Consider the following 20,435-nt stretch of genomic DNA (forward strand, 5'->3'; position numbering starts at 1 on the left):
CAGCTCCATATCCATTTGGTCTCTGGATATCAATCCTCTGCCAAGAGCCCAAATTTCTATTCTACTTTGGATCCCACAGAAGGTTGTTAAAAGTGAAATGTTTGGGGCAAAGAGTTTTGAGATGAATGAATGGGCATTTTGTACAAAATCGAATCAAGGTATATTGTAAGACTGGGGAGAAACAAAAAACCCTCTTTATTCATGCCCAGGTGGATCAAACATGTGGCTTGCTTTCATCTTTTCCTGGGGAAATATGTCCTTTGATAAGGGTAGGTGTGTGTCTATTACAAGACAGCTTTATGTTATTCAGGGCAAATGGTATGACATTGTGCATCAGCAATGAGCTCAAGCAGGAATATCAGAGGTCCCAAATGCTTTAGATGAATTACCCTTGGAGAGTAGCCATTACCCTTTCCACACGTCACGGGTGTTGATGTACAGAGGTTTAACCCAGCGTTCTTCTGTCAGGTCATCAATATATGACATTGAATCTGCATCAAAGCTGGATACAGAGTGAAGTTTTCTTAAAATCAATGTAAAAAAAAAGCCACTAAACCATATTTCTTTGAGACAAGAGCAATGAAAAAACACCCTTTGCTGCGTAAGGGTCCTGTCTTCTCCGTGTTTTGTGTCATATCAATCTCTGCTTTTGCTATTTCATTAAAATTCCCAAGCAGTCAGAAGGTTGTTGCTTAATAGATTTAGCATTGGCTGGCTACATCAATACTGTGTTTAGTCACATTTGTTTTACTGGGGACATCTGTAGGAAGAGTTTAGCAAATATATTCATTCATTTGAAAGGAACCCAGTGCACTTTGGGCCTTGACTGTATGGTGGTCTCATGTACCTGAACATTTCCTTCAGCTAAAGCACTGCCAGAAGTTGCTTCTGTATGAAGTGCCTCTGTTAATAATACTTAATGTACAAAGAATTTTAGCTTTTCTTCCAACTGTTAAATTCCTTTGCATCATCCTGTTTGGAGAAGGGACTGTGGTATAGAATATATGAATTGTTTTGTGAAAATATGGATACTGGTATTTTGTCTTTCTGTGTTGATTCAGAACAGGGAGATGCCCCGAATATTGGCAATTCCTGTAGGATGAAAATCTTGACTTTTTTTCAGAAGTTTTCTGATGGTGACCTTGCAAAGTACAGCATGTTGGTGGGGTAGTCACAACTGTCCTCATGTTAATCACATGGTTATAGACAGTCTTGGTTGGTGATTGAGCTCTAGTATGTTGTATGCTATTAAGAAGCTTTCAGAGAATGCAGACATTAGTGTTCAGTGTGGATATAAAACATCATCAATAAAGAAATAATATTGATTATCTCTTTGAGGACCTTACCCAGAGGCATTTTCACTTTAATTTGAATATTCCCTTTCTTCCCTTTTCCCTTAAGTAGATGTAAACATTCATAGGAAAGATAACCTATTTTAGACACAACTACCAGGAATATGCATTGAGTGAAATCTGTGTGAGATCATCAGGTATATAGCAAAAGGTGTTTGGGTGGTAGAAGAAATCCGATCTTTCTGACACTGACGTTCATCCTAGGACCCCAGCCTTGGCTGCTCACCTTTTCTACAGCTGGGGAGAGCATTTAAGCAGTCTTTGCGAACAGCAGAGACTTGGGAAAAGTACTCAGAGAGGAGAAAGAAATAGATCCAAAATGAAATTAATATGACTGGCTGTCTCTTGAGGTTGAGAGATGTTGAACAGAATCTGAACTCTGGCCCAAGAACAGTGTGCAATGAAACTGTAGCGTATTAAATGCTATTTTGCATGTTTTCTTCTGGGCACAGTTGAGACATGCCACCGATCTAATCTCCATGCCGTCATGGGTGTTAGAATTACCCTACACCTTTTGTTGAACCACGCTGGCTTAGCACATTGCCAAAACTGTAAGAGAGACTTTTGTTTGACATTTTGGTTGTTGTTTTTTTTTTTCTTTTTATCCAAATGAAAATGCAATAGAGACATGCCATTTCATAGCCCGTTCTTCTCTCTTGTGCTTTTTTTTTTTTTCCTCTGAAGAAGGTCAAAAGCTAGGATATCAGTATGAATGTTTAGTCTTAGGCTGAGTTATAATTGCACATCTTTTACCAGACAAGTCAAACACTTAGAATTAAAGATGCCACATGAAGCTGATTATACAACTGTATTTGCACTGCATTACTTTCTGCCCTGTTCAATTTTAGAATAGCAGCAACAACAATAATGACACCATTTAAAAAAGTTTCCAAGGAACAAACCACCCCTATTTCCAAATGCAGAGATGGAAGTTATTTGTTGCTGATTTGAAGCTTACTGTGCAAACACACCTGCAGACACACCCAAAATATTTGATTCGCCTCCAGCTCTTAAAACGATGAGTCCTTTCCCCAAAGTCAGAAGCATTTTTTGAGTGCAGAATACCATGATAACAGACTCAGACCTTCTCAGAAGTGATAGCATTTCTTTTCCTTTTTCTATCAATTTAGCAGCATGTGGCATTTTTTTCCTTGTTGGTTATGTTCTGGAAAGATGTAAGCAAGAAGTATATCCCAAGGAATATAAAGAGAACTTCCCACTAGTTGTTGCTCCTAGGGTAATAGGATGAAATGTTATGGGAAATATATTTAACTGGGATACATGGAAATTCAGCCCCCAAATTAATAACTATGGAGAATCCAGAATTATGATATTGTGATATCTATTGGACACCACCATCTCTGCAGACACATTGGGAACAACGTACCTTCTATCCTGTTGCAGGAGAGTCCATGAATCAAAGCTCAGTGTAAACCTCCTATGGGTGACATCCCCTTGGACTAAAGGGATAACAGCTTCAAACCAAGTGCTTCTGGCCCTGTATCTCTACCATCAGTAAATCCATTTTTCTCCTAGTTTGGAAAATTGAACAAAATCTTTAACTTCCAAATAAATTTTGCTTTGTTTTCATTCAGTAGCTTTTAAAATTAATTTTTGCCCTTGCTTTGTGTGTGTGTGTGTGTGTGTGGAACCAAACAGATGAAATAGCAGAATCCTTTATCATGGGACCACAATACTTTATGTGGCAGTTGGCCTGAGTACCTTCTGATGCCAGTCCAGTTGGCCCTAGAAGAGGGGCTAGCCACTTTAGCAGCTCCTCTGTTTTGGAGCTGCAGGTTATCTGAGCCTGCTGGTCTGCAAAACAGGTTTTTTTTGTGATCACTTTAGTGCAGTGCCCATTATTGTTATTTATTGTTATTAAATAAATTCTATATATGCCTGTGTAACACCTAGCATCCTGTTAAGCAAAGCTTTGGATGAGAACACAGTTAAAAGCTGGAGTTCCTGGTCAGGCACCACTGAAAATGCAAAGCTGGTCCTTGTGAGAGCCCTCTTCCCTTTCAACCATTAGCCAGAAAACCTATATACCCTTTGGTGATCTATTTGGTACAGAAAGGGTGGAGCAATATTGGGAAGGAGAGTCACCTTTCCCTTGTCTCATGAAATCACTGGGTTCCCATTACCATTATGCTCCCCCCCCTTACCCATTTCTACCATGGTATATATGAGTGCCTCTTCTAACCACCAGAGCAGCAATAGCCATTTTAAATATGGTTGCAATTTCATGCCCCCAAATTTCCTCTGTTATCTTTAATCTTTGATCATTACAGTCCCTGAACGTAGCTTTTTGGTAAGCTGCAGTTTTTTATGTTACTGCTGTTTAGAATTAACTGGTCTGCTTCCTAAAAAGCCAAATGTTTAATCAATACATATCCTACTGTGTATAATAAATACATTTCTGCCATCACTTTTTGAAGAGAGAATGCTTTTCATTTGAGCCAAATAGTTTACAAAATGGTGAGGGAGGGTTTTTTTGTTGGTGTGGGTTTTTTTTGGTTTTTTTTTTCTTTTTTTAATAGATGTTTAATGCGATAGGGCCAACCGGTAGATTAGAGCATAGAAATGGTATTTAAATTCAGGGGTGGGGTGGGGGGAGAAGTCTTTTACATGAATTAGTTAATTTTGAACATTTGTTACATTAGCATTCGCTCCACTTAAGCTGATTAATTTCTTTGGATTGCGTTTGTTTCCTGGGTAATAATTTGACAACCTTGCAATAAACTAAGCGTTAAGAAGTGGGTTCGTGTACTGCAGTGTGCAATAGGTAGGTAAGCTGTTGTTTGTGGCTTTTTTCCTGAACTTTGGAAGAAAAATCCCATTTTAAACCTGTAATAACAGAGGCTGATTACTTCCCATCAACTCACTGGCTTCCAGGGCAGAATTTTCAGACTGGTTATTGCATGCACTGCTCTACTATAAAGTACAAGGTCTGTAAATTAAAGTTGGACCATAAGAGATTTAATCTGCAATTTTATAGGTCTCTAATCCAACGGTCATTTTGTATTTCAGGCTCCAAGTATATTATCAGGGTTTGGGGAGGGTGGGTTTTTTTGTGCTTGCAATTTGTTTATTTGTTTGTTTGTAGTGTCTTTAAATTATATTGTGAATTACAGCTGGGAAAATATTGATGCTTTTTCTCCCCCCCCCCCCCCCCCCCCCCCCCCAACTATAGATTAGAAATGGTAAACAAAGTTGTTACACACTGAAGAATAAAGACTTGGAACGTGCTTCAAAAGGAGTAATTTACTTGGAGCTGGATGTTCTATTTAATCCTGTAAGTTGAAATATTTTCTCTTTGCTTATCACTGGTGTAAGAAATGCATGAATCTGCAAGGACAAGGGTGGGGGATGATGCTTTTAAAACCAAGAGCCAAGCAGGAAAAGTCCTGACCCAGTTGCATCTGGCAGTGGAGGGGTGTTTCACCCTGTGGGTGAAGAAGTATTGGAATATCAGAGCTCTGCGATGCCCCTTCCAGGTCGATGGGACAATGCAGGAGCATTTTTGGACTGCCAGGTGACCACAAGCGCCTTAGGAAGGAGGTTTCAATCACTGGGCGCCATGGCTTCATTTGCAAGAGCCAAAAAAGGGGCTTAATATTTAGATTATTATACATTACTTTTAACACCTACTTCCGCCCCAAAAAGCTGACCCAAAATGTTCTCTTCCCAGGGTGTTGACAGGAAAATTAATGAGCCATGGACACAGTGCACTTAGTTTTTAGGTGGCTGAGTCAGTCTCAATTGTTTATGCCCTACAGCCTTTTACTGAGTTAAATCCTATTTATTAAGGCCATCGTGGGCTGCACTGCAGCTCTGGTCTTGCTGAAGTGAGTCCAGCCTTGTCCAATTGAACTCATCCGTGTTTTACCTACCAGCTCCTCCTAAGCCACGTAGAAGCTGAAAAGAGTGAAAGATCCTGAAATTCTGAATCAACCTGAAATAATGCACTTAAAACTACATGACATCTTTTTAAAATTTTATTTATTCTTTTTTTATTTTAGGTAAAAGCAAGTATTAGAACATTCAAGCCCCGAGAAAAGCGCTTCACTGAGGAGAACCGCAAATTTTCTAAAAAGGTGAAAATCGTGTCTGGGCTAAGCTCTCGCATTTGTTTTAGAAAGATTTGAATTGCTGTACCATGGTTGCAAGAACAAAACCTATTTATGCAGAAAATGCCAAACACATGTAAATTCTGTGTATTTCTGTATGTATTAAAAGGTTTGTTTGTGTTAACATGAAATTGCTTTCTGATCTAGTTTGCATCAGTAGTTCTGCTTTGTGCTTCAGAGTGGGGGAAACGATAGCTGTGGATGTTGCACAATTCGCAGCACCTTAAGCTCAACAAGAGCCTTATTCCCTTTGGGAAGGAAGAAACCAGGTCTACATTAGTTATTTAAAAAGTCCATAGGACTTTAGAACAATGGCCATTATCCTTTTTTTAAGTAAAAGTGCCCTCTAATAAGGTTAAAATTTCCTATTTATTTCTACGGACTAATCCAAAACATGTAGAGAAGAGGTTCAGTGTTTTGATTACATTCTCTCTGGCCCTTTTCCTGAGACGTTGCTATACTCTGAGAATTGAAGGGGAATAGAGGTAGGTTTGTGTTACTGTTTTATTTAGTTTTGGCATCAAGACGTGCTTTTTTTTCTTAATTTTTTTTTTTCTAAGAGATGAGGAAAATCTGGAAGGTTTGGGTGTAATCAGAAAGCAGATAGGAGCTGGAGTGTCTCTGAAATAGAGGCTTTATTTGTAATATGTGCCCTGGCATGCATTTGTAGCTTAAATTATCCCTGTTTCTGAAGCAATAGTAGGATATTAGAGTGTTTGATTAAACTCCTCTTCTCCTCCCCTCCTCCCACTCAATATTTATCAGATCTTATCAAGAAATGTTGATCGCGTGAAAAAAATCACCATGGCAATATGGAATACAATACAATTCCTTCGGAGCTGCTTTCTCTGGGAGTCCACAGTAAAGAGTGTGATAGCATTTGTGGTAAGTGGATTTCTTCTTTTATTGCATGAGGCTAAGTGATAGAACATCTTGAGTGTTACCGTGCCTTCCTCTCCACTGGCGTAAAGCCCTTTATCATTTGCTGTTACTGGTATTTTGTAGTTGCAGGGCTGTGGGTTTCAAGGCAGCTTGGGCCACAATGGGCCTGATAAGGAATGGAAATTAGACCTTCAGATACAGCCTTTCTTTGCTCGGTGCAGAGGTGTTCACCAATCTGTACTGAGCACTGAGGATGCCCATGTCCATGGTGGGTAATGCCACCCTGTAAAGGCTGTGACTGTGATATGACTCTGAATTTTTTTTATTTATTTTTTTTTTAAATTTTACAAATCATGGCACCTGGGTTGTAGGAAAGGAGGGAGGTGGTGGCCAAGGGGGCGATGCAGGGAGATGTCTTTGATTGGGTGATGCAGTGAACTTATGGGTCTTGCCCCTTCTGTCTTCCATTGCAATAAGGAGGCACTTTGCTGCAGGTTATCAATGCCTGCTATGCCCATGTCCTCGGGGCACGTGAGCAGCTCTGCTGACATCGCCTGTTGCAAATCTATTTTCTTGATGGTAATAATATGTTGCTTTAAAAAAAAAAAAAAAAAGAAAAGAAAAAGGCTTGTCAGTGAGTTCTGCTGCGCTCTGCAAACAAAAAAGCCAAGTTCTCCACCTGCCTGTCCCACTTTTCAGCTCTCTCCTTTTTCCTCTTGGTAGTAAACACCCCATTTGCAGTTTTCTCATAATCCACTCAAGCACAAAAAGGTTTTGCCTGCTTTTTATTCTGCGGTGTGACATTTTCTTCATGCTTGAAATGTTTGGCATGCCATTAAAGGTTGCAAAATCGTTTTGTGGTGGTCCAGCATGCAGAAGGAAAGTTTTTGAGTTGAGTGTTTATTAAGCAAAATAACAGCCCCATCTCCGAGATTTCTCCCCCTTTTACTGTCTGTGAATTACAAGTCACTTAAAGGTTCTTTTGAGGAAAACACTTCAGTGTATTTGCTACAGATGAGTAAAGTGGACCATCCCTGACTGAAAGAAGCTCCAGAGCAAAGACAGAGGAGCTGTCTTTCACCCTGCAGGTTAGAGGGATGACTGGCACGTAAGAGTGGGTAGGATGAGAGGGTCTTTTCTCTGTATTTTTTTTTCTTTCTGTTGCTTGAATCTTATTTAGATCATATCTAAAGTTAATGGTTCAAGAGCTGGTGGAGAGCAGAGTAGCCGGTACTTTGTGGAAGCAGCTATGGCTGTGCAAGGGAGCTCTGTATGGTTGCGCACAAGGGAATTGGATGGTCAGGCACACTGGGGCTGGAAAGGGGGCGACATATGTAAAATCCCAGTGCCAATGTCCTACTGTCACTATGCAGCAAGAATCTAGGGATGTGCTTCAGAGATTTGCTCTTAAGAGAGTTTGCACCAAAGTACTTGTGAAGTTGCAGCTGTAAAGTTCAGTTTTCTAGACTTAGGAAAAGTTTGGAAGTGCTGGAGAGGCAGAAAAATAAAAAGGTGGGAAAGCATGTCTGCAGAAAAAGGAATTGATTCCTAGTGAAAAGGAGAGTGAGCACAAAGGTAGAAGGTTACAAGTTACAGATTATTAACATCTCTGCAGGATACCATAATATCCTGGTTTCCTGACCGAAAGTGGGTAGTGGGAAAGGAATAAAAATACATTACTCCAAGAATAATTAGAGCAGGTGTTTCTTCTACAAACCAAAATTTAAGTCAGTCTGATTTTTTCCACATGGAAATAATTCAGCTCTGGCACTTAAAATGAAGTGCTAATTCTGTATCTTTTGCTATTTCCAATGTGTGTGTTCATAGTAAAAAAAAAAAAAACCCCAAATATGCACACAGTGTGGTAGGTGCAGCATCCCTCCCTGCCCCAATCTGTATGTGAAATGTGCTCTCAGCAGGTTACATAAAAGGTGTATCAAATATCGCGTTTTTAAAATTGTCGTTCCCCAGCAAACAACATCTAAATATATCTTCAGTATGTGGCTTTGAATCAGCTTAGCCTGTACCATATTTGTCCTTACTGATGACTTGTGACTGACAGTGGACACTAGAGGCGAGGAAGATGCACAAAAATTCTCACCCATTTTTCATGTGGGTTCATGAAACTGTGGCTGGTAACTTAAGTGTCAGCCAGGCCCTCAAACCATAAAATGCCCTTTTTTTTTTTTTTTTTTTTTTTTCCTTTTTTTTTTTTTCCCTCACAGACGTTGTCCCTTGGGCCACTGGCAATAACTGTTGTGACCATATTCTACACATTTCACATACCTTCACTGCTTTAATGCCAGAGATTGGGCGGTCCCTTAGGACCCCCCTCCCCTGTTGTATTGCCCTTGGTTTCCCTCTACAGGTAGCCCATGCTCCTGCCTTCAAGGGGGAGTAAAGGGAGGGAGGAGGATGAAGACAAGCAGACAGTATAATCATGTGAACCTTCTTTTCTTGAGCAATCAGACAAAAAACATCACCAGACAGAAGAAAGTATTTGTAAGAGATCATCAGAGCATGGCAATGGGCGGGGACACGGTATCTTACACCTTCCTGTTTTAGTCTTCATTACAGCGCACCTCCCTCCCTATTAGTGCTGACAGCTCACGTGTGTGACAAGGACATTAGCTGCTACTTCTGGGTGCATGAGAGAAAGAGAGGGACAGATAAAGAGGGAGGAAACAGAGGACAGCACAGGCAGGACACAAGTGAATGAGAAAAATGCTATCACCATGTTTTCTCATTTATAAGATACATCATCCCAAGCTAAATTTCTTTATTAGTTTGTAATGGTGAGAGGAGATAAGCCAAGAACCCGTGAGTAGATTAGGTTTTTTGCGCTATAAAAATGAAATCATATTTTTCATCAGCATTCTGTGATTTTAATCTGATGCTTTTTAATCTGCGTTAATTGTATGGGCACAAAGGACACTGATCAGGCCTGCTCAGGCACAAGTAAAATCAGAAATTTTTCAGGTTTAGAGGTTTTTGGAAAGAGGGTTGAAAGGGAGGTGAGGTAAAAAGCAAAATTTCACTTTTGGTGATGTTTGCCCTGAGCACAAAGGGTTTGGTGCAAATTGTGTTACACAAGTTCTATAAAAAACATCCTGGGTCACGCACCTGACACTCTTTATATCCTACCCTGGACAATTTGCTCTCAGTTTCCCAGGTGAATGTTGAGTTTTCAGCCTGGTCCTTACAACTCCTTCCTCTTGTCATACCTTTCTCCATTGAGACGTCACTTCCATGCTGCGTTACTGATGTCCAAAAAAGCTCGAGATGGGTGGTGAAACGTGCCTAGGGGAATGTCCGCTCACCAGTCATCTTGTATATCTGTGTGATTGTAAGCTGTTTGTTTTTCCCACTCGTGCACACGAAAACTTGTGTTCTTATCTTTCCAATGCACTCTTAAACCAAGATTCTGGTCCTTCCTTCTGCGTGCAAACACTCCCTGCTTGCTCTGCTCCCCCTTCTTTGCTGGTTGTGGAAGTTAAGTCCTTAATAACTGAATCATTCTTACTGTACAATATGTATTTTAAAAATATTTTAAAAGTTAATTTTAGTCACAGAATGATTTTCATCAGGAATTATGCATCATTGCACATTGTGCTTGTGATTTCATACAACATAATTACACCTTCTATTGACAGTTTTCTCTGCATTAATGGTAATTATGTCATTTAATGAAATTACAGTAATTGCATTAAAAAAAAACTATAATCTGGTGCAAATTAAAAGGATATATTGAATGTAATTCTTACTATCATATTTTTTTTTAAAGTTTGCATGATAGTTGCAAGAGACATTGACAGGATCAGGCAAACGATGGGAAACCAGCTACCATAGCACCTCCAGCGTGACTGGCGGTGCTCGCTGCTGATTTGCTTCAGGGTCCCTGCACACTCACCCATGCCAGCATACTTCATTTTTACTGGCAGCCTGTCCCACTATATCAGGTTTAGGTTTCTTGCTAATCAAGGCTGCTGCCAGGGTGGGTACAGGTGGGAGCTATTTTTCAGGCTCAGCCCTAGCTGGCAGCCTGGGCCAGCCAGACAAGGAGTGCAGCATGCACAGGCAGTATTTATTTATTTTGCAGTGACATTGCAGTGTGTCTGATAATTATTTTATGATGGGTTAGTACCGGGAGGAAAGGAAGGAATACGTGGTGACGCAGCATAATGTGTTCAAAATGTGGAGTGTCTGGTCAAACTGACTGCAGTTGTTTAGTGGTGGGCAGCTGGGAAAATGACAGGCATGGGATCATTTTGGAGCAGTTTGGGCTTCCCAAAAAGCCAGCTGATGCAAGAGTAGGGAAGCCCTGGGATTTCTGGATGCCCAGCAGAGCTGCTTAGGGTTTGTGGATGCAGCAGAAACCCCAAACTTAAGCTTTTGAGCTCCTTGCTGCAGAGGTGAGATTTTGGCACCCGTCTCCATTAAGATCTCCAAAGCTTTTTAAATCCAGAGAGAGCTGGAGGATGCCCTGTTTTTCTGGTGCTGGCCTTTTGAGATGTGGAAACTGGAAGCCTGAGGACTCATAGGGCAAGCTGGGTGAGACTGCATGAGTGTGCATTACTGTGCCAGTTTGCTTCAGTCTAATCTGGGACAGCAGCAGAGAGATAGTTTAGACTCTGCAGCCCTTGAACTTCTGGGCATCTCTGCCGAGTGTGCCATTTAACGTGCTGCCACTTAAGCTTGGGATATGCGAGCTGGATCTGAGCCCAGGTAAACTCATCTCATAGAGAAGACACCAACCATCTTATTAGACACAAACGATTTTTAATCCCTGTTGAGCTGAGCTATATTTATACTGATGACCTACAGGCAAAAGGCTATTAGCTTGTTGACAGTGTACTCTAAAATTGCTAATTGTGTATCAGTAAGAGGGAATGTTCTTTTCCTTCAGGAAAGATGCTTCTTAAATCAAAAGCTAAGCCTTCTGGAGTTTACTTGGGGTAAATCTTTCATTCTGCATGTGGACAAGTGTCTCCTGCATGTTATGGTTAGACTTTCCCAAGGAAAACACAAAATGTTCCAGTCCTGTTTGTACTAAGCATAATTCAACCCTGGACATGACAAGATATGGGTAAAACATCCAATTTAACTCGTGCATTGTTTTGCAACACAGTAATTTTTTTTTTTTTTTTGCCAGGAGACTTATAGATCAATAAAGGGAAATTCTTGGGACAAAAGTTTAATGGGAAACATAAGGAATCTATGGAGAAGGGAGACCAGTAACAGCTATGAAATCTGAACAGCTTAGGATAGAGACTGAGTCAACAAGCATCTCTTGGACCTATGGCCAACCAAGTAGAGATAGAGGTTAATTTTAACTGAGACTTTGCTCGTGGCTTGCCAGTAGATGGTAATAATTTGCTCTTCTGTAGGGTGGGGAAGGAAAATGTGCTCTCATGTGAGCTTCCTTAAAATCTTTCTTATTTTCCTCATGAATTGTCCACTAATTTTGAACAAGCAGTTCCCTGATACAAAGCACAAACCAGCCTGCCATGACTACATGTGTAACTGATGAGAAGGATATAGCCTTCCCCCCCTTCCTCTTCGCCCCCCCCCCCCCCCCGCCCCCAATCATCATAGCTGAAGACAAAATATAAATCATTGTTCCCAAACTATTCAGGAACAGCATTAAAGTAATAGTAGATTAAAATGTCTCCACATTAAAAAGCTAAATAAAATGAATAGATGTAATCCTAAAGAGAGAAGAATGAGTATTCTTCAAACACAGAATAGGGAACTTGGAAAAAGAAAAAGCCTTAAAAAAAAAAAAAAAAAAAAAAAGAGAAAAAAGTATTAATGCAAAAGAGATGGTCTTTACTTCTGCTTTACTGTAGAGCTTTTGCTAAGGGCTTTTCTCAGCCCATTTGCAGCTTGTGTTTGCTACACTTTTAAAGAAGCAGTCGGCAAAGGGACAAATAAGGAAGCTGAAATATAACACTCTGGTACAAAAATTTGTTCATATTTAAGGCTAGAGCTAGTGCTGGAGGAGCAGTGAAAGGCAGGGTTTCAGGAATTTGACCTCGTAAGTAATTCTTCAGAGCCCCTAACATTTCCCCCCCTTTCCCTCTGTAAATCCCTGGCAAAGGCACATCTTTAAAATTACTGTCTCAAACTCCAGTGAAAAGGCTGGATCAGGGGTATGTTTTTATTTCAAGCTATTATGTCCCAGTAAAAGCATTTTCCTAATGACAGAGGAAACGTTTACATCCTGCTTCCTCCACGCCGCTCATGGCAGTGCCTGTGAAAATTCACCATTTGTGCATGCAAAGCTGTTAAGAGCACGTTACCTGACACATGCAAGTAACTGCTCAGATGAGAAACAGGCTTCTCTAGACAATTAAAGGTGGTGGTTTTACCCTTCTCCCAGCAATTTTTACATTTCCAGTATTATTCTTCTGTGGTTGAGGGGAATATGATTTAAGCTTGAGATCCCAGGCTTTGCTTTGCTGCAGCAGTTAAAATTCCTGGAATAGCAACAGTGATATTGATGATGCTGAGAGACACACAGCAAAGTAAACACATGTTATTTCCAGCTCTTTCAAAAATGCAAGAACAAACAAGGACAAAGTTAATAGGGAAATAACCACTTAGAAGCTTGACAACACGATAAACAAGATTTAAAAAGCAAAGTTTGAAGCTTTGGAGTCGGGGTGAGATGGAGCTGAGCAGAGACCAGTACAAATATCCCTTTTAACTTTGAAAAGGATACATGGTTTTATCTTTCCAGCTCAGGGGTTTTGAGGATTTGCTTTTTACCAGTGAAATGTTCCAAAATAAAAACAAAACTATAGTTTGCATCTGAGAAGTAATACTCATTCCCTATGGGCCTGCTTAACAAGGCACTTACCCTATGTAGAGAGTCCCTTGCTTTTGGGGTTGGGGACCTTCCTCTTAAGTCTATGCTGAGCTCATATTTTTGAGCAATAGTAGTGCTTTCTGTGCCGTGTACTCAAAACTTGCATGCATCGCACAGAAATGATTCCCTCAGCCCTGGTAATAAGAGAGACCTAAATCACTGCCTCTCACTCTTTAATTGCATTATGTTGTTTTTAGTTGATGATAAAGCTTTTTAATGCCTTGGTTGTGTGTGTTAAACTCTATAGTCAAAGTATTCAGGTAAAAGCCCAGTCCTGACAGAGGATAAGCCTCTGTACAGCTGGTCACCAGGAATGTGTATGCAGACATCTAGTAGAGAATTAAGGCAATGAGAAAGATATTCAGCTTTGTTATAGTATATACATGTAGCCCTAGAAGGTGCCTGTGTTAAGATACATGTATCTATCTAGCTATCTGTCTGTCTCAGAACTGGATTAGAAATACCTAGTTTTCGTCTGTTTGGCTATCTAACGACAGCCCACAAAACCAAGCCCAAATGCGCAAACATTTTTTCTAATTAAAAAAAAAAAAAGAAAAGAAAAAGGGCTCTTTATAGCTAAAACCTGAGCTAAATGCATCCACAAACAGTTCCGACTGCCTTTCTGCTCGAGTTGTGACCTGTTGGAGAACTCTGCTCGGCGCTTGCATTTCCAGCTAATTTGATATTGCCTTTTTTTTTTTTTTTTTTTGTGGTTGAAGCTTTGTCATTTGTTTCGAAGCTGTCATTTTTATTAGTCTCCCTGGCTGATCTTTTTGGGCTCTCGTCAGGTGGTGTATGTTCTCCATTGTCTGCCTGGTCTTGGCAAGCTGTAGGTCCTTTTATTGCCATATGACGTGGGCGTGCTTGCAGCAGTAGCCTGTAATTATACCCACCACAGGTGACAGTTACAAGAGAGCTTTGGTAATAATTTTAGCTGCCTGATCTGATGTTTATGAAGAGCGAACCCTCTTTGTGGTCTGGCTGGAGTTTGCTATATTGTTTTGTACTTTAGCTATTTGATTTATGAAGCCCCCTTTTTTTTTTCCTTTTGTCTTTTCTAATATATAATGTCCTGAGTCTTTTGGTGTTCTGAAGTTTTGTAAGAGATTATTGTTGATCTTAAGCCGACTTGTACATTTTCTATTTATTTATGCATATCTTGTATTTTTTTTCTTTGTCCAGCAGAGTATAATTATGCTCTTGCCTGTTGCTGGTTTTATTTGTATATTTAACATTGCTGAACTCCTGTTTCGAACCACTCGTTATCAGATGTGCTGTGTTCTCCTAGCTGTGGGACTAATCACAGATTAGCATTTAATTATGTTTTTTTTTAATTTTTGACTATTATTTAACTGTTTTGTAAAAGATCAAATTCACTATCCTCGAAGGCAGCACTGGTTCCTTTACTCTCAGTGGAACTGCAAAACTTGAATATTCCAAAGGTGAATTTAGCTCATGATTCTTACTGTTACCTTTATAAACCTACATCCCAATGTTAAGAATTTGCCACAAAAAATGTGGAAAAGACTGAGGTGCATACTGCCTGAAAGCTGGCTTTCTTCTTGTGGTGTCTTTCTCTGCAGTTTTAGATTCTTTAGAGGAACTTCAAACTAAATTTGTTGAGCATCTTCTGAATTTGTGAGAAAGCAGTAATTTGTAATTCTTATCAGTTGACTGGTAGGTTGAAAAGCAAGAGGAATTTATTTGTAACCATTTGCTAGCTTATCTGGTCATAAAGAGACAATATTCCATATCATGATCCTGTCATTTTTATTTTCCCAATTTGCCTGTTGCCTTTCCTGAAAGTTCACTTTATTCATAGATTAGAAATTGCATAAACAAAGATGAAATTAGTATTCTAAATTTAATGAATGCTGCATCTGTGTGAGACTCATTAAACAGGAGTGTGAGAGAGAAGCTACTTACCCACCATTATTGGAAATACCACAATTTGAGAAGCTTATGGGTAAAATTCCCAAAGATTGGCATGGATTTGCACTATGCAAGCTGTATGGAAAAAGGCATACAGCTCAGCAAAAAAAAAAAAAAAAGGTAGGAAACCCATGGTATCTGTTATGAAAAAGGTATGTATTAGGAAGTGAAATTGTCATTAAAAGTAAAAATTCTTCTACTTACTTAGTGTGCTCTTTTTTCCCCAGAACCCTAGGTATATTGATTTTCTTTCAGTCAGGATATGCTTGGTTTTGTCTCATTATTCACATTACTTTGACCTGGCACCTCTTAGAAAGTACCTTAGAGCACTTAGTTTTACAGGAAGATTGTAGATGTTGACTATTATCTCCCTTGTCATTGGTAGAGCAACCCTAGCAGTATTTTGTGGTTTTTCTCCTTCTTTTTTTTTTTTTTTTTAAATTTCTAAAAAGGCAAATCCTTTATTTTTAACATAGATGTAATCTTAGAACAGTGCATTCCCTTGAAATATAGAGGAAGTTGTCATTGGTTTTGTTTTTTTCTAAAATAAGGGAATAAGTAGTGACATGTCTGTAGGTGGTTTAAATCACTGTAACTCCATTAACTTCGGCAAGCCTATGTTATTTAACATCAGTTAAAAAAAAAAAATCTCCATCCTCATTTTAGGGCAAGTCCTGAGTAGGAGTAGCAGGTTTCCTGAAAAGGAGGAAAATCCTGTAGGTGGCGATGGACCCTCACGAATGATCCAGCCCTGGCATTCAGGCTTTTGTCAGATTTTTCTGGCAGGTTTTCTTTCTCTTGCTTGAACTATTTTATTTTTAATTTAATTCACCCGTTCTCTCAGTGCTAATCTAACACTAGTTGCAGAAATCTTGACAACTGGAAGAAATTTCCTATTTGAAGGTAATGCAACATTTTGGTTTTATGATAGAGACAGATGCACCTTGAGGGGTTTCTCTTACAGCATTCTACTTCTTGTGGTTTTTTTTTCCTGTGTGGTTTTTTTTTTTGTTGTTGTTGTTTTTTTTTTAAATAAAAAAGAGTTGGATCCTTTACAAGATCTGAAATAAAAGGGGATTAGTATAGAAGCTACAGAGCAAATACTTTCTTTTAAAAGCCTCTTCTCTTTTACTTTTCTTCACTAGCAAGTAAGATGTGCTTTGTTAGAGCTTAATCTTAAGCAACCAGGAAGTTCTGGGGTTGTTTAAGGATAGCAATAATAATAAAAATACCCTAAATCAGGTTACGTTACTTCCTCCTTTTTTTTTTTTTTTTTTTTATTTTTTTTTAAGCATTCATTAGGAAATAAACCTGGAACAATGGGATGACTGCTAAGTCCCAGAAATCTGGTTTTAAAAAAATCTGTACTATTAATTGTTAATATACTTGACTACTGCTACAGTAAGGATTACACTGGTACCAATACCATCAACAGAGTTTTGATCACTTCCCCTACGACTTCATGAAAATTATATCTATTAGTCTTAATTGTGACATCCACGCTGTAGTCAAGCTTAGCTTGGTTTCAGGTGCATGTTTTTGCTTTAATCAAAAGCAGTGCTGTGATTTTGAGAAGTTTTAATAAATATGTAAAACATGTAGTGTTTTGTACTAGTCTAATATGCTGATTTATTTTAGCCTCAACATTATCCATGTAAAGTCAGCATGTTTACTGAAAGATGAGTGTCATATGTGAGCAAAAGTCTCCACTAAAACAGCTTTATCTACTCTGCTAGCTCAGGTTCAGAACTTTCTACTTGCTTTTTGGGAGAAGTCACCGTCTTCTGTGCTTTCCTTCAGCTTTCATCTTTTAATGGAAGAGAGGAGCTGCGCAGCTCTGTATCAAAGCCAATTGTCAACTTTCATTAGCTGTAGTCTATTGTTTGTTCAGATTAGAAATAACTGCATTACACTTTGACTTTGAAGGCTTGTTTGTTTTTAAATATACTAGGTATATGTGACCTTTTTGTCATCTGTGATGCACTTGGCTTGACAAATTTGAGATACACATTTAAACAGCAGCAAAAACTATTTGTAATGCAGGCATTTCACAAAAGGCACTTTTTGTAGGTCTGGAAAAGTAAAACAAAATCCTGCAGCTAATACAAAGTATAGAATACAAAGTATAGTACACAATTAATAGATTCATATAAAGTATTGTTAGCTAGTGCTATACTTCAAATACATTGCATAGGGGGAAAAAAACCCCACACTACTTAGTGAGAATGCAGCACCCTTTATTTAGCAGTGGGTGGGAATCAAGTTAGCTGGTCTTAAAAACCCATTATGCATTGTCCATATGAGAACTGTTCAGATGTGGCCTCTGTCAAAACATCATAGCAAGGAAGTCTAATTCCATTAAAAAAAATGCGCTAAGCAAGTTTTCTTAAAATGTTTAGAATATTAAATGAGAAATGCATAATTGATAACAGTGATATGAGCAGGGGTTTTTGGTTTTTTGTTTTGGGTTTTTTTTTACTGCACATGCCAATCAGGAATTAGATGATGACTTGTTCTAGCAGTTAAGAAAACTTCCCCAGATACTACTGTGTACACATTTGGGAAAATTGCTTGCAATGATATATTTCAATTTCCTTAATAAACTGGACCCGTCTTCCTAATTCCCTCTCCCTCAAGTCTCTCTAAGGGGGTTAAGAAATGAAATATTTTGAAATTATTATTAGACAACAGTTTCTATGAATAAAAAACTAATCTGTGCTTTTTTAAAAATAGATTTATATTCCAAAGCTGGGAAATAAACAGTGGCAGTAGAAAGGAAGTATGAGATTAATAAAAATGAAGACATTTTGCAGACCTATTCTGGCTTGTTTTAATTTTTTTCTTTCTATTTTTTTTTTTTTTTTTCCCCTGGGAAGTAGTACTTCTGTAGCAGCATGCATTGCAATGGCTTTCCTGCTTTGTATTTTCAAAGTTGTATGAATACTAGCAGAGATAGAGGTCCTTTAGTGCCCAGCGAATACTGTCTTACACACTGATACCTATAGTAATGCATACAGAGTGACTATGAGATCAAATGCTCTGGTTAAAAAGCCTTAGGGAAGCATTATGTGTCTGAGGTCTGATCTATTGTCTGGGAGGTCGGAGAGTGTTAATGCACTCTGCAAAGATTAGACTCCCTCTCTAATTGCTCCAACACTTCCTTAAAGGATTTAAACAGTCAGGAAAGGTGATGCTCCTTGTCAATTTTTGTCTTCTGACAGCCGTTGAAGTTTATCTGTCTTTCCGCGGAGACCACTAGATCACGTAAACCAGGCAATGTCAAAAGCATGAACCCTGAATTAGGACTGAGAGCAACGAATGCCATTATTTTACAACTACATTATTTCAGCTTTTAAATACTTTTAGGGTTGGTGACCAGATCGCTCTTGTGTGCCATGCCATTTACATTTGGTGATGGGAACTCCCAAAGTCCCATGAAAAGTTTAACTCGCTGAGTTTGATGAAAAGTCACCCTTTTAATTCTGAAGTGGATCACATTATTGTCTGCATCACTTATAGCATGGCTGGTGTGTCCCCACCTCATCTCTGTGGTACCGAGCCAGTGCACGTAACAGGCGCTGCTGTTGGATGTCGTACTCCTTATTTATCTAAGGGCAGCTCTAAGTCTGAGCTACTGTGAGGCACTCCTTGCTATTTACCCCCAAATTTTCCTTTCCCTCACTACGTCTGACAAGGATTTGATTTCCCTTGGTTCACAGAGCCTAAATCATGGATTAAAAAAAATGACTCAGAAATCTGGTAAAGCTCATGCAGGAAAGTTTTTTATGCTGCTTAACCAGCATATCCACACTGACAAGTACCTGACCCCGTCACTGGTTTTACGAAGCAAAATAGAAATTTGTCCAATGGATCAGAACCACTTAAAAGAGCCAGATTGTTATTGTGTAATCTAGCTATTTGAAAATCAGTTTGAAGCACCAAATAGTTTTGTTGCTGGTTTAGAAGACTAACCTGTTGTAGTGGCTTATGTTTGCAAAGGATGCTTCCTTTGCTTGGAACAGCACTTTAAGAGCAAGAGAAGAAAAAGGGTGAATGTTATTGAGAAAAGAGAGGCACAGTTCAACCATGAGAGAATTTGGAAGACTTAACGTTTCTGCAAAAAGGCCATGGTATCCTAACGTTGACAGTAGGGTAACGTTATTGTAACGAGAGTGGAATTTGACCCATCTTTTTAAAAATGACCATTCCTGTTTCACAAAGAGATGTGAGTGCACCCTGTTTCCCTGCAGCTCATGCAACACAACAGGTCCTGCCGAACAGAGAGCTGTCGTGTAATTATTTTTTCTGGTGGATCAGAAGCTTTTTAATCTGAGATAGTGTCTGTGTTTTTGCTAGTCTTGCAGCATCTAAATGTTGTTGGTGTATACAATCCATTTCACACATAAATGTATAAATATGACCTATATAAATATACATATATTTAATGCCCCTTTTCTAGACTCTGAGCAGATGACTAATACAGCTGTTCAAAGCAGAAAAGGAATTTTTTTTTTCTTTTTTTTTCCTTTAAAAAAAGCCCTCTTGGCTCTGAATCGGAAATTGAGGAGCAGAATTCATCAAGTGTATTCTGATCGTTCTCACGTGGGTAGTTCCTCCTTCCCTTCCTGCATAGCATGTTCCTTTGCACTGTTGCTATATTACATGAAATGTTTCATCTGTATATAAAAATTAAAAATTCAAACAAAAATCTGGCCCACATGAAGAACAGGCCCTTTGGGCATATGGTTCATTATGCATATTCGTTTAATTACTAAAACACTTGGGATGTCTCTACTGCCCTTGCTTTCAACTTGCAAAGTTGGATCTGTTCTGCAGCACAGAATATGTTGAACAGGCATGTGCCATAAAGGACTTCAGTTTTTCCTACTTAAAACTCTATATAATGTTCTTGGCTGGATTGTTAGAATTTACTGAATATTAGTTCAATCCGCTGCATCAAAACAGCAGTTTGGGATCTCTTTTTCCTTAACACCTTCCCTAACCCCCAAAAGGCAAGGTTTACAGTGGTTAGTTCAGAGTTGTGTTTAGTATCAAAGTAATGTGAGACTAAGGATTTAGATTTCAGGCACATTCCCACAAAGCACCTAAAGTTGCATGTTGAAGCTGTATAACTTTTATTAGCTAAGAAGGGATTGCTGTGATAGTGTGACTTTAATTGATTTTCAGGGCAAACAGGTGGTGATGGTTTAGGCATCCCCTAGTCTCCTGCCATTCCTAATTTGGAGCTGCACATATAATAGCTTTATT

At 39.0% G+C, this 20,435-nt stretch overlaps 1 protein-coding gene across 1 annotated transcript in view; it reads left to right on the forward strand.

Annotated features, from left to right (window-relative positions):
- MCTP2 (multiple C2 and transmembrane domain containing 2) overlaps positions 1-20,435 on the forward strand; it is a 103,661-nt gene that overhangs the window by 52,419 nt on the left and 30,807 nt on the right. Inside the window, exons 14-16 of the mRNA XM_049812797.1 lie at positions 4,546-4,647; positions 5,375-5,449; positions 6,248-6,367. Of these exons, the coding sequence (XP_049668754.1) occupies positions 4,546-4,647; positions 5,375-5,449; positions 6,248-6,367 (297 nt within the window). The remainder of the gene's footprint in view (positions 1-4,545; positions 4,648-5,374; positions 5,450-6,247; positions 6,368-20,435) is intronic.

This window comes from Accipiter gentilis, chromosome 10 (assembly GCF_929443795.1).
Source record: "Accipiter gentilis chromosome 10, bAccGen1.1, whole genome shotgun sequence".
Taxonomy (NCBI): Eukaryota; Metazoa; Chordata; class Aves; order Accipitriformes; family Accipitridae; genus Astur; species Astur gentilis.